This window comes from Meleagris gallopavo, chromosome 8 (assembly GCF_905368555.1).
Source record: "Meleagris gallopavo chromosome 8, MGAL_WU_HG_1.1, whole genome shotgun sequence".
Classification (NCBI taxonomy): Eukaryota; Metazoa; Chordata; class Aves; order Galliformes; family Phasianidae; genus Meleagris; species Meleagris gallopavo.
This window is the reverse complement of record NC_139411.1, coordinates 26,451,842-26,465,738: the sequence shown is the minus strand read 5'-3', so window position 1 is coordinate 26,465,738 and position 13,897 is coordinate 26,451,842. Positions and strand designations below refer to the sequence as shown.

The 13,897-nt window shown below is 42.9% G+C and overlaps 1 protein-coding gene across 11 annotated transcripts in view; it reads right to left on the bottom strand.

Annotated features, from left to right (window-relative positions):
• Positions 1-13,897, bottom strand: part of TCF7L2 (transcription factor 7 like 2) — a 171,143-nt gene that overhangs the window by 96,458 nt on the left and 60,788 nt on the right. For 9 of the 11 annotated variants that reach the window (XM_085229735.1, XM_085229743.1, XM_085229733.1 and 6 more), the window contains exon 4: positions 13,008-13,109. The exons of the other annotated variants lie outside the window; for them this stretch is intronic. In XM_085229735.1, coding sequence (XP_085085861.1) covers positions 13,008-13,109 — 102 coding nt within the window. The remainder of the gene's footprint in view (positions 1-13,007; positions 13,110-13,897) is intronic. 11 annotated transcript variants of the gene reach the window in all.

Genomic DNA, 13,897 nt, shown 5'->3' with positions numbered 1-13,897 from the left:
GTAAAGAGTTACCAGTTGCAGCTGAGCTTTGCCCACATAGCCTGGTATGTAACAGGTTTCAATGTTTGTTTTTATAATAAATAAAGCAAAAGTAGATTGAGACAACTGAGCTCCTTTTCTCTCCTCCTCCTTCTTTGAAGACGTTTTTTTATTTTGAGACTTAAGCAAGATTGTTAGTAAAATAAAGGGCATTCCCTGTCTCGTATGTCAGCCCGTTCCAAATATTCTAGATGACTTTAAAATATCCAACTTTGCCTCCTGGCCATTTTGTGAAGAAGCACGAATGAAAATTAAAATGTAATGCTCCCTTCCACGTGCACATTTTCCCCACTTCTTAAATATCTCAATGTCTGCCTTATAATCTGACTTCTCCTGATAAAAAGCGGGGGGGAAAAAAAGAAAGAAAAAAAGACCATTTTCCAGGAACGAAGCAAAAACTAAACAAAATTTAAGAAATGTAAAGCTGAGCTGGAACAGCAGACAAGTATGTGGAGAACAGCGTGACCTTTCCTTATCATCCACTGACGCACTTAATCGTTTCCAAACAAAAATGCTATTTTCTGCTGCTGCTTCTTTCTGCAAGCACCTCCAGAGCCTGCCTGGCTGGTAAACAGTTAATCTCCCAATATCCCCTGCTGCCTGCGAAAAATCACGGAAACAATTGAGACATTGTCCAGTGAACAAGACTCCCAGGGACTGACATTTTTGTTTATGTCCCAGTTCTCAGCCTGTCAATTTTCACTACGAACGCCAAAAGCCCGGCTCACTCCAATACAGTCTGCCCTCAACTGAAAAGGCTCCACTTCATTTATTTTATTAAAGCTATGGTGTGTTTATGATTCAGAGCTCTCCCTACCCGAGGACCTGTGGGTCCCATCCCCCTGTCTTTCCTGCTGCCCTGCAGTAGCCACTTCCTAACTCCAAGGAGACTCTGCAGTGCCTTTATTCAGAGGGATCGCTGGGAAAATAATGGCACATGCTAAATACTGATGTGGGTATTTTGCTGGGTAAGGAAATGTGTTACTGATTCAATTTCTTTACTGCAGTCCCTTAAAATAGCCTTTGGTTATTAACTGGAGTAGGGTAGAGGGGAAGGGAGTTGGATTCTAACCCAGAGTGGCAGGAACTTCAAAAAAGAAAGAAGAAAAAAAAAAAGAAAAAACAAACAAACAAACAAAAAAAAAACAAAAAACAAAAAAAAAAAACAAAAAAACCCACACACCCACTCCCGGTACCCAGCAGCAAAATAGAAAATACGTGTAATGGAGTAAAACAAACATCTTGGAGCAAAGCAGCATTTGCTGTTGCTCCCTGGCTGCGTTTCCTGTCTGCGTTTTCATAATGATGGGAGTCAGGCCCAAAATACATCCCTCTCCTTCACCCTGCCGCTCTCCCCCCGTTCCCAGCACTTTTTTTCGTTATGCTCTCGCTACTTTATCTCCATGAAAAGCACACACAGCGGTCACCAGCGTTTCCTGTTTGCCGAGCGTGCTTTAACTATATCACACCCTGCGCTGCTGCGCTGGAATGCACAGCATATGGCATTGTGAAAGGGTTTACTGTCGAATAATGGCAGCAATGCAGTCCTGCTGGTTTATATCAAACCCTGTCACTCTCTTCACGGAGGTCTCTCTCTTGCTCTCCGAGAGGCGAGGTAAAACACACAAACCACGCTCCTTCAAGTCTCACTTAGGCTCTCCGCAGAGGCCGGGTAAGACCTGCAAACTCAAGGCATGATTGCGGCTTATAAAGTTGTGACTTGCAGCCACTTTGTGCCTTGCTTCCACTCCCAGAATACTTGCAGGACGCTTTTACCCCTCCCCAGGTGTGCAGGAGGCCGTTACCAAGTGTTTAGCTCCTGGCTGCAGCTGTTCCTATGCGGGCTGTGGAGCGTGGCGTGCCCGTGCCCTGCACCAGTGGCGGGGCTGCAAGCCCGAGCGTCCGCCTCAACCACAACCCGGAGAGCAGCTGAGTCTCTCTTTGCTTCCAGAAATCAGCACTGGTAGATATGTTTATGAAAACATCCACTCCAAAGCCAAACACACGCCGCTGCCTTTCACTTTGGGTCAAAGTTTCAGAACTGCATTTTCGTTAAATTGCTCAGAGGTTTATTTTTGTTTGTTTTGTGATGTTGGTCGTTTCTCTTTAAGCAAGTTTAAAAGAAAAGGACTATCAAATAAATAAATAAAGCGCTGCTTCCAACTGCGGTCAGGTTTAGCTAAGACACTCACAGAGGTTATACTTCAAAGTGCTTTTTGTGCAGATCTTGAAATGCCTTCCCATGCCCGGATGCATTTGTCCAGCAGACGTTGAAATAAGTAGCGATACTTTTAAGATCCATTGAAATGCATCCATCTACCCTCCCTTAATAAAAGGAATCCTTACTTAACAGGCATTTATTATTGCTGAACCAGGGTTGAAAGTTCAGTGTCCTTATAGACCAAAATTATCAAGATTTCTGAGTTTGCAGCCCACGTTTAAGTCCTAATGAGCTATTGTACTGCGCTCACTGCTATTAACTCTTTGATGTCAGGAATTTGCTTTGCTCTTTTAAGTGTCTCACGGATGTCCAAGAGAAAAAGCACAGAGCTCACCTGCACTGAAGGTGGGCAACTGTATGTTTTTGTCTTTACTCCCCTCCAGCAAAATATGCAAAGATAGCCACAGCATTAACCCCTCATGCCAAAGGTAGGAGAGCCCATCAGCTGCAGCTGTGCAGCTGTGTCACCCCCAGCTGCGTATACTTGTGGCACGCAGAACACATTACCATTCTGGGGATGGGACATGAGGATGTGATGCCCCATCATCACACCTTACACTGTACAGCCTCTGCTCAGGACCTGAGCTCTCTGGGGCAGGCGTAACCACCTGCTTTCTGCAAGTAGCTTGCTTATTAAATCCTCTTAAACACAGGTAGTGATAAAGGGGTAATGGAACTATTTCAAATTTGCTCCTTGTCCTCTCACTTGCTCATTCTGCTATTACAGGAGGCATCACTAATAGGTTCGGGAGCACTTAGGAAGAGAGAACTCATGCCCAGAGTAAGACACCCAGCTGCCACCTAACAGGTAGCTCACATTTAAATGCATGAGATGTGAGCCCAGCTCAGCACATGAGGAGTAGCCAAGTTGGCTGAAAAGCCAACAGGATGCAAGATGTGTGGCTGCTTTCCTCTCCCATCAGTGCCGGGATGTCTCCTTGACATTCTCTCACCGTTTACTTGTCCCACAGATGCCTCAGTGCTGCAATCTGAGGTGTCCCAAGGCCCACCTACGCAGTATGCGGTCTAACAGTCCGTGTATTAAGTGAGCGATCACTCCCTGGACTTGCTCTGCACATGACAAACAGAACAAGTTCCTGCAGGGTGAACTTCACCCAGAGCTTCCAGCAGCTCTGGAGCAGGAACTGCCCAGGCACACGCTCTGCTCTGGAACAAATGCGGATAACTTCACCTTCAGTTGTCAAATGGGATCTGCTGCCTCACATTTACCCCTCAGGCAGCAACTGTGGAGCAACTGGCAAGTCTCAGATCCAAACCAAAGCTTATCCTGGAGTAACCTGTCCTGGCCATCAGAGTCCTTAATGAGGAGCAGGTTACTTCATGTCCAGTGAACAACTTCCTTCCAAAGAGTTCGGCATGCTTGAAAAGCATGGGGAGACAATGCGGTTTTAGCAGTTCAAATTCTTGCTTACTTCATTTTTATTAACCACGTAGACATGCCCAACATGCAGCAACAGAAGTTCTGCTGCCAGGGAAAGCTCTGTGCAACACAGCCATTTGGGGTTTTCTAATGGTACTGCTTCCATGCATCTGCTTGGCATGAAAAGTGTTCACAGCAGCATATGTAAACTAAGAAAGTCTTGAGGCTTTCACTCTGCTTTTCCCCCTCACCTGACACCACTTCCATATTACAGAGCAGTCATAGCCTCATAGCACACACAGCTGACATCATTATGCTCAGCAGATGGCCAACAGAGCAAACTTCTGTCGTTTTGCCTCCCTAATCACAGACACTACCGTCTTAATCAGGTCTGGAGACCACAGAGTTTTTGTGCATTTTCCAGTGGGCAGGTGAGTAACAAGAGACCAGAACCCTCCTTCGTACTCACAACATGCAGCCTTAGCCCTGGGAAGAAATACATCACAAGAACAAGCTTCAAAAATGAAAAGTTCAGGACATGTTATTCTGTTCCTCACCCACACCTTTTTTCAGTACTTGATAGGCGAGGACTGGTTGAATCCATGGTCACCTCTCAGGAAGAGTGTTTTACTACATACAAATGCTCGGTTCCACTGCTCTAACTCAGAAAAGCATCACTATACAAGAAAATACTTGGAGCAAACCCTTAAATGTTGTCCTGAACATGGATGGACGTGTAATGATTTCTTGAATCAATGCTTAAGAAGTGAAAAGGAAGGGGAAGGGGAAGCTAGTTTCCACAGTAATAGTAGTTGAGAAGTCTTTCAATCTTGCCAACAGGAAAAATGCATGTCAGAGAGCTGCTCAGCTCTCCTAGGAAACTAATGCAGACCGACATCTTCCTGCTGGCCAGTACAGCAAGGCCCAGGGACACAATCAAGTTCTTAATGTGCACCAAGAGCAAGGTAGATGGTTAGGATTTGGTTGTTTCTTAGCTCCATACCAGAGGCAAGTCAGAAGGTGCCCTGCTTCTCATATGCATGTACACATCTGTTCAAACCATGCATGTCCAGGCTTCCATACCAGACTATTACACATCATCTATACATCTTTCCTACACAAGGGAGTCTGACTGCAGAGCTACTGTGTGCTGGTGTACAGGAAGGGCTGGTTCAGCTCTCCCAGACTTCCTAATTTTGAGAGAGAAAAAATAAGGTGCATCTGACACAAGCATTCATGGGCATGCAGGGTCTTCCTAGCACACAGAGAGCACCAAAAGAAACTGTTCTAAGATCTGATGCATGTTTGCTTTTAGGTCTAAATTCAATAAGCTACCTCAGGATTTCTTTGTTTGTTTTGTGTTTTTTAGTGTTTTTTTGTTTGTTTGTTTCCTGTCAGGTCACATTTGGGGTTGTTTTGGTTTTGGTGGTTTGTTTTTTTGTTTGTTTGTTTGTTTGCATGTTTATAAAAATGCAGATATAGAAGTCATCAGTGTCTCAAATGACCTCAGGAAAGTTACTACATGTCCTTATAAATGCAATAGTAAAATAGATGTGTGAGCACTTCTTCCTTGGCTTGGGGGATTTTTGCTCATGATCTGCTGGCTGGTTTTGCTCACCAGTCTGTCAGGTACAAGAACAATTTCAGTGCAAGCTCCCCTGGAACCAGACCGCTGGCTCCAGTCAGCTACGGTTTCAAAAGCAAAATCTGATAGACAAAAATGTATAGGTTAGCTTTGTGAAATTAGGCACTAACACTGTTTGGGTGAGAGATTAGGTTGTTTTATGAGGGTATCATTTCTAGTTATGTACAACATCTCTAACTCTCCAGAGGCTCTCTAACTCTCCAGTGGATCTGACACCACCCAGTAGCTCTGCACAAGGCAGAGAACGCAGCCTTCTCTTTACTATAGCTCTGAGTCCTTCTGCAGGAGAGAGCACAGCTGTGCACAGTCTATCAAGTGAAATGTCTGATGCATAATCCAATCCCAACCCTCCCATCCCACTGAGAAGAGAAACAACGCTGGGTTTGAGCGACTTGGCAAACAAATAGTCCCGAGCCCAGCAATGCCAGCTTCCTTCCTGTCTTTTTAATGAGAAGTATGGGCTGTTTTCTTTATTACAGCACCTGGACACAGCACACAGATCTTGTTTAGACAGAAAATAGGAGGTTTCTGCTCAAGTGGGTTTGTCTGCTTGGGGAAGTTTTTGTTCAAGGGCTTGAGTGTGAATTAAAAAAAATGCAGAACAACTATTTCGAATTATCTCTCGGTGTGGACACTCTCATTCAGAACTAAGAGTTTCTTTGTGTGGTTTAGCTTAATCCGTTTCCAAAGCGGATTAAGCTAAACAGCACAAAGGGTCTCTTACTGCTGAATGAGAGTGGCAGCATGGAGAGATAATGAGCAATAGCTTTTTGGAGACAGCTACTTCCATCCAGTATTTGGGCTTTCCCACTGGCCCAAAGCTACATTGGGAATGAAGCAATTTAGGCAAAACTGATGGCACCCGTTAGGCTCCTGCTCGTGATGAGATTGTTGCTCTGCTCCAGTCAGCAGGGACTCTGGCTCCCAACCATTATTTACGTTCTTTAGTCCCTGCTTTCCTCAGCTCCCACCCATAATCCAGTTATGCATGGGCTTTGTGGGGCCCAGAGCCCCACCAGCCTCAGCACACATCCTCATCGATGCAATCAGCACAGTCAGGATGTTGTGACCCTCACACAGGCCCTGGGCTCAGCCTGCTGTTCTTCCCTGTCTCCCATCAGCACAGCAGCCCCACTGTGGGACACTGGGTGCCTCATTTTAGGCCCACACAAGTCCATGCAGATTAATCTAACACACATGCTCTGGCAGAATGCACACCACCATGTGGCTGAATCCATTTCAGGTGACAGTCCAGGCTACTGTGAGCTAAAACTCTCTCCTAGGACCTTCCAAATATAGAGTTTCTATCTCAAAATGTGGCTCTCTGCAATTCTGCTGCACCCCAAACTATCCAGCCAGAAAAGGATACAGAATTTAGGAGCTCATATTTGCATCACATTCAGGGAATGCCAGATATTTTACAAGCAGGAGATGCAAGATTGTAGCCTGCAACAGATGCACTTCCAGCCAAGATGAAGACACTACATTTTACTTAAGCCTTCTGATGAACAAGTGTTCACACATCTCCACCCATCAGCCAAAGCCCTGCAAACACTCCACACCAGGTTCTCCAAGCCCAGCCACATAACCCACAAGAAACGGACGCTCGGCAGCACATGCCAGCACACATACCCGGCTGCCTTCTCTAAGAGCAATGCTGAGGGTTACCAGCTCCTAGGATTTTACAGCCAGTCTGGCACTACTTGCTATTTTTCCATAAAGCACGGTAGCCTTGAAGTCAAGTGTTTAGGGAAGAACCTCAGCCTGCACTTACAGCACACAACAAGCCCCTGAACTGCTGCAGAGAAAAGTTTGAGAATGTGAGGGGAGTATACCCTGCAGGCTCAGGAACCAGAGAACAAATAAAGAGAATACAAAATGTATTATTTAAGAAACAGAAAACAAACAAACACATACAAAAAAATAATAAAGAAGAAGAAAACACATACAAAAAACCGTCCACCAATCCTCATGATCCTTTGAGGCCTGACTCATGATCCTAGAACAATTGGGGTTGGCAGTACTATATGTTTTACAGCATTTATTCACAGCTGAAATATCCCAACATTCAGAGTTCCCAGAGCTGCTCGCAGAGCTCTTGACTACAAGCAAGTGTGACAATTTGTCCCAGATGCTGATCCAGCCCCAAGGTGTCTTCTGAAGGTACTTCAGCACTGACTGATGTTTGCAGAAGCACTAAATCCCCGCTCCCTTCACAGTAAGAGGTACAAATCTGCACATTTCCAGTCTCAGCATTAAAACAGAGAGATTGCTTCAGTATCCAAACACCACTAATAGAGAATGGACATTATGACAGAGAGTAAAGGCACTGCAATAAACAGTCCCCAAAAGTCTGAATTCCTCTGCAAATTTATCAAATTACTCAGTGACATTTCTTCTCTGCTCTACCCAAACCAAGCACTAGATTTCCCATTCATATTTAGTGGGTACTGAATATAATGTGTGCTTTATAGGAACTTGTCCAAAATAATTTTATCAGGCTGCTGGTAGATGAATTCTATACTTAGCCCCAAAGACTCGGGTTTGAACACATTTTAAAACACAATCCTTCCCAACAAAATAAATAAATAAATAAAATAAAATAAAAAAAATCAGAAGGCTTTAGTAGTGAAAGATTTACCCACAGAATTCTCAGCAAGTTTAATTTGTTCTATGGCTGAATTCCATGCAGCTCTGAAAATCCAGAGCAAGATGTTTGCACACTTTTGAGCATGCATAAATGAAACAACTTGTTTACTTTGCAACTGCCAGAGCAATTAGCCAAATAAAGTATAGAGCATTTAAAAAGCAGAGTCACTAAAGAAGCTTTCCAATTAAGTCTGCCTGAGTATTTCTGCAGTGTGAGTCTGCAGGACCTGTGTATTGGGTCCAAGAACTAAGGCGTGACCAACCTGCCATCAGGGGCTGCTAGGCTGCCACTACAGCGCAAACACCCTCTTGACACAGAGCACTGACATGAAACATACACTACTCCTACCCTGACACCTCCACATTCCTGCAGCTCTCAACACGAGCTGTGTGCTCAGGGGACTGCTCTGCAGATCTCTATAGAGGAGGGTATCCCATCATGGGCACACGTGGCCTGACATCTGAAAACATCTCAAGAGATTACTGCAAAGCAAGAACAGCCTCTCTACAACAAAATGTTAAAGACAAAACAAGAGCTTTAAAAAGCGCTCTCTCGGGGTACCATGAGTGGGAGTTGCAAGATTACACGTCTTGGTTCTACATGTAGAAGACTGCAAACGTGCTTGGATGCACCTCACTTCTGCCCCAAAGCGTTTGATGGGACAGTAGGTGAATTCTAAAATTTAGATAAACCTCATGATTTCATAGGTACTTCTCTTTTCTTCCTTAAACACATAAGTGCAAAACATATGAGATTGAAAGAAATTAGGAGGAAAGGAGAGCAGACTCGGCTGCTTCGACTGTAAACGCTCTGGGAAACAACTCCTGATCCCCCCAAAATGCCCAGCAGCCACAGACACGTTCTCCACATGTGTCGAAGATGTTGAGAACAGAGAGTACATTTTTGAGATGGTTTTGCCTTAAGTTTTGCTTGTCATATTATGTTTTGAAAACACATTTTCACCTCCTTAAGCAAAAAAAAGGAAAAAAAAAATAGATATACTACTACACAGAGATTCTTTGTTCTTGGGGATTCAGTCTACTTTATGGCTGTGTTCATTATATATTAGAAAACCCAGGCCAAACAGTACAAGAAGTCCTCCCCCAAGGTAACATTTACATTTACTTCAAAAGGCCTCCCTGCAGAAGAAAATGCAGGAATTTTTTAAACCTTTAACTGATTTGTAAGAAATATACTGCACCAAACCACCACCATTTTGGGTTCAGACTGTTTTTGCCTGCTACAAAGAAAGCTAAAAGCAAGTCTTTGTGTAGCCAAGACAGCAGGAAGCAGAACCCAGGGAACAGCCTTCACCCATCCTTCTGCCCAAACGAGGGTACAGCTTAGTCAGAATATTTACTTTGCAGAGAACAGGGAATAACAACATGCGCTCCTACAACCATAAGGAGAAAAACATACACAGATAAAAATGGTTCTGAAGGATCTTGTTTTCTGTAGAAGGCAGATTTTAGAGATGCTAATATGGATGCATCTCATTTTTGCTTGCCTATCTGCACCATACCCCAGAGTTTTCAAATGAGAATCCCAGTGCTGGGGCACCCAGCCTGCACCCCTATCACCACGCTGTCTCAGGTGAGAGGAGCAGGTTAGGTCCATGTTGAACAAGGGATTTCAGGACAACTAACCTATTTGTCTAGAAGAACTCCCAACTGAGGCCTGTTTTACACCCAAAATCTTATTTTTCCAACTAAATCAGAAGTCAGAGGGAAAAAAATGGGAAGAAAATAGCCATAAAATCCTTTCAAAGTCACAGCCTCATCATTGTGCTATCCACAGGCTGAATTCAAAATTTTGACCTAGTAAGCTTAATAGTGTACTATTAAAACAATTTTTTCCCCAGTTTTCTTTCACCTTTGGACACAGATAAACAGCATGACTATACCAAAGCAAGATGCAAGAGTCTTACAAGATGAGTGAAGCACCTAAATGCAAATAAATGTATTGGTCTTAAATGGAGCCTCATGCTGTACCTTCCTCAAGACATGCTGAACATAATTTCAGTTTAATATTCTGTTTCTCATAATGGGCCTTGGAGACTCTCTCAAGCACCATGAAAAGCAGTATTAACCCAGCCCTCAGCACTGGGGGCAATCCAGCCAAATTATTCATGCTGGTCTTTTGCTTCCATTTTTGTATTCTTAATGTTCTTAAACAAATCTGAAAGGAGCAGGGCTGACAAATAGTATAGACTTTACTTAAGATATTATAGACAGCCATGTTCTGCAAACCTGAGTCATTAAGCTAAAAACTCACACTGAAGCCAAAGGGAGTTTCATCGAAGCTGGGCATAAAGGCTGAGGCCCTGACAAAGAACCCGTGTTAATCAGAGCCAAGCACTAAAGAGCAAGAATGTTAAATAAGAAAAAAAATGAAATAAAAAAAAAAAAAAAAGAAAAAACCCACACTCTTTCCTTCCTTCTCTTTGTAATGCAGCTATAAAGATTAGCCTCCATACTGATTTCAGAGATACGGTAAAGATAAGAAATGATTTGCAGGTGTTAGCATTTTCCTGTAGATGTTCGGGGCAGCACAACTGAACTCAGGAAATAAAACTGGCATGGATAAGCTTGGCGGGCAGACAAGATGCAGCAGTGTGGGTGGAGAGCCCATTTCTGTCCCTATAGGTTATGCTTTACAGCCACGCAGAAATAGAAGCTTGTCCATGAAGTACCGGTTATTGTTCCATGCAAACATTCTCAGACAGGCAGAAGGAGGTGCAGAGCCCAGTACGAGAGCAGCCACATCCCAGGTGCTGTGGCTACAACTGGCAGTGATGAGCGGGGACCAGAAAAACCTTACACATCCCTGGATAACTGGCATCCACTGCTGTTTCATCTGCTCTCCATCACTGCTGCTTCACTGAATGCCACTACCCAGCCCATTCTAACTTTTTTTTAACCAAAAAAAAAAAAAAAAAAGAAACAACAACAACACGCTTTTACTCCACAGAATGGATCTGACTTGGGGTGGGTGCCAGGAAAAAGAGTGGAAAAAAAGAAGCTGCCTTTACTTATTTATTTTAACAGAACAAGGCAAAACAGCTTTCTCTTAGAAATAATAATGAAACCTTGCAGAATCTGCACTCTCCCCTCCTCAAAACCCACTGCTCCCCCATCCTGCTCCTCCGCCGCCTCCTCTTTCCTCCATCATTGTAAGTAGCACAAAAGATCACATTACAAATGCCAGCTGTGGCTCTTTTGGAAGGTGGCCTCCATCTCGGAGGTAGTATATGTTCCTCACAGCTTAAGTGGTTGCTATGGTAAATATGCTTTTTATTGAATAGCAGAGTGAAACCGCTTTTAAAGAGACCCATAAGAACCCCATAAATGGTCAAAATACACAGCAGATCAACCTCAGCCTTCCTGGAAACAGGTTTTTCTTTATGTTCCAAAATGATCTCAATTTTTGTACCGGCAGCACCCTTTTTAGTGCATGTGTGTTGTCAACTCATCTTCATATTGCCCATTCCCAGTGGAGGTGCTAAGGGGGCTGGCAGTAGTGATGCTATGAGCAGGGACCCCAACCAGGACCAGCACCGCAAGCTGCTTTGATTTTCAAAGGCAAGCTTGAGGGACAGCAGGTGCTCAAATGTGCAGGTGATGTCCAGCTCTGCCACCCAAACTCAGCCTGCCCTCAGGCTGCCAACAGCTGGGAAAACGTCCCACTGCCTCACAAATCTTCCCGCAAGCCCATACCATCAGCAACCCTAAGCTCTGAACCCAGACCCAGAGCCCAGGGGGAGCCGGTTCTTGGGTACAGCATTTAGAAAAACACTAAAAGAAAGAAGTTATTTTGGTGTATTTCTTATCAGGGAGAAGATGATGACAGGTTTTGATGGCTGCCCCTTTCTTAATAAGCAGCCAAACATCTCTTCTCCCACCTTTTCCTTCAGTAACAGCCCAAGTGCACAAGAAGGAAAAACAAAGTCATTCTAAAAAATGCTAAAAAGCAACCAGTGTTTCAACTAAGCAAGTACTGGACTGTACTCATCACTTTGTCATACTGGGCAGTCCATTTTGCAATCTGTTTTAGAAGCTATGAACTCTAGAATATATGGAACCTTTTCTTTTAATTAAAAAAAAAAAAAAAAAACTAAGGCACTCATAGCAAAGGACTGACACTTCTCAAGAAACAACAGTGAAACAACAAAAACTTTTACTACAATTTAAAATATCTAACAGAACATAAACATGTATAGTCTATCAACTATACACACTTCAGACTGCGTAACAGAAGAGAAAGAACAAGCATCGTCTCTTGGGATCAATCTTGTCATCCATTCATCATAAAAGTTTAAAAAAACCCACAAAATTTAATGATAAAGTATCTCAGAAGAAATATTCTAAACCATTACATGCCATTTTTCCAGAGGTATATTCTCCAGATGAACCCTCAGAGCTAAACGGCTCCTTAAGGATAGATTGTGCTGAAACTGGCCAGAGGTGAGGACAGGAAATGCATAATGCCCCTCTGACACAGAACCATATAAAGAGATTCTTTTTGAATCTGTGTGGATACTGTTTCAGAAAATAAAATGAAATTTCAATACTTTTCTCGTGCAAATTTGTATTGAATATTTCAAATTCAACACTGTCTTTTGAACAGACGCAAGAAAATTTAACCAAGAAGTTAATAAGATAAAAGACTGTAGAACAAGGAAGCATTTTTGTTCTTCTTTTGGGGGGGATAATGCTTTCCAAAATTATCTCTTCATTAATTTCAGTTCAACATAATCATGTGTAAACCAACTGGCTCACAATTCATTGCCACTAAATCATTCTGCAGTGTGTAATCTTAAAGCATTTTCAACTCTATGCTCTCCTAATAAGCACAGAGCTAAGTGGCATAAATGATAATTTAATGAACAGCCCAGCAACAAAATATATATTCCCTCCTTTTACCCTGGGCTTCTTAGAGTTTCTGTTTCTTTTCAAGTATTTATCTTTCTGTTTGTGCAAAAGAAAAGTGATGACAATCAATGCGATTGAGGTCAAATGCCTTTAAGAAAAAAACAGAAAACAAATAAAGAACATCTTCCATGTTTACTTACAACAATGTGTGCTGGAGATGGAGACCTAGCATCCTTGAGGGCTTGTCTACTCTGAAGGCTCCCTGCCTGAACATCAAGCAGTGGCCATTTCATCTGCAGATACTGGATGGAGGAAACAAAAATGGGAAAAGAAAAATGAGTTCAGAAAAGAAAGGTCAAAAAAAAAAAAAAAAAAAAAAGCAAATCTTAGGTAACATGGGCAAAAAGATATAAATTAAAACGTATGCAAGGAGCTGAAACAAAAATTAAGACGACTTTGCATGTTTGTGGAAATAAAAAAAAAAACCATCTAACAGTCCCATCCCACCAAATCACAGTTCAGGAATAAGAAAATATGGCAGACTGCAGAGACAATATTACATTAATTTTATTAATCAAAGCAAATCTAGAAAAGCCACCCAGAGGCAAAATATCACAACCAAGAAGATGGTACAAGGAAGGGGAAGGTAGATTATCAGTCTCAGGAGACAGAAAACACCTATCAGTAGTTAAGAGTATGATCTCAGTATTTAAAGGATCTTATCTGTTGGCCCTCTTTCAATAAATGCAGCATGTCAACAACTTCACCCTGAAGGCAGAAGTCTGCCCAAAAAGCAGTGCTGAGTTCTCATCCATGCTGGCTCTTAGCATCTATCTTTTCTCCTTTCCACTGGCTCTGGAAGTCACCATGGGTTGTTTTCTTCTCGCTCATCATCACCAGGAGACAACTCTTAAGGGACTTGCACAGTGTAACTTATTCAATTACATAGCCAAACTCAATAATCTCTCCAGTTGATGATGTCCAAGACAGAATATAGCCTGGTGCATACACTCTCAGCTGCTCTGGCCAGACACTCACAGATAGCCAGAACATATTTATGTCACGGATGCTGGTCTGAATATAAAGCCGA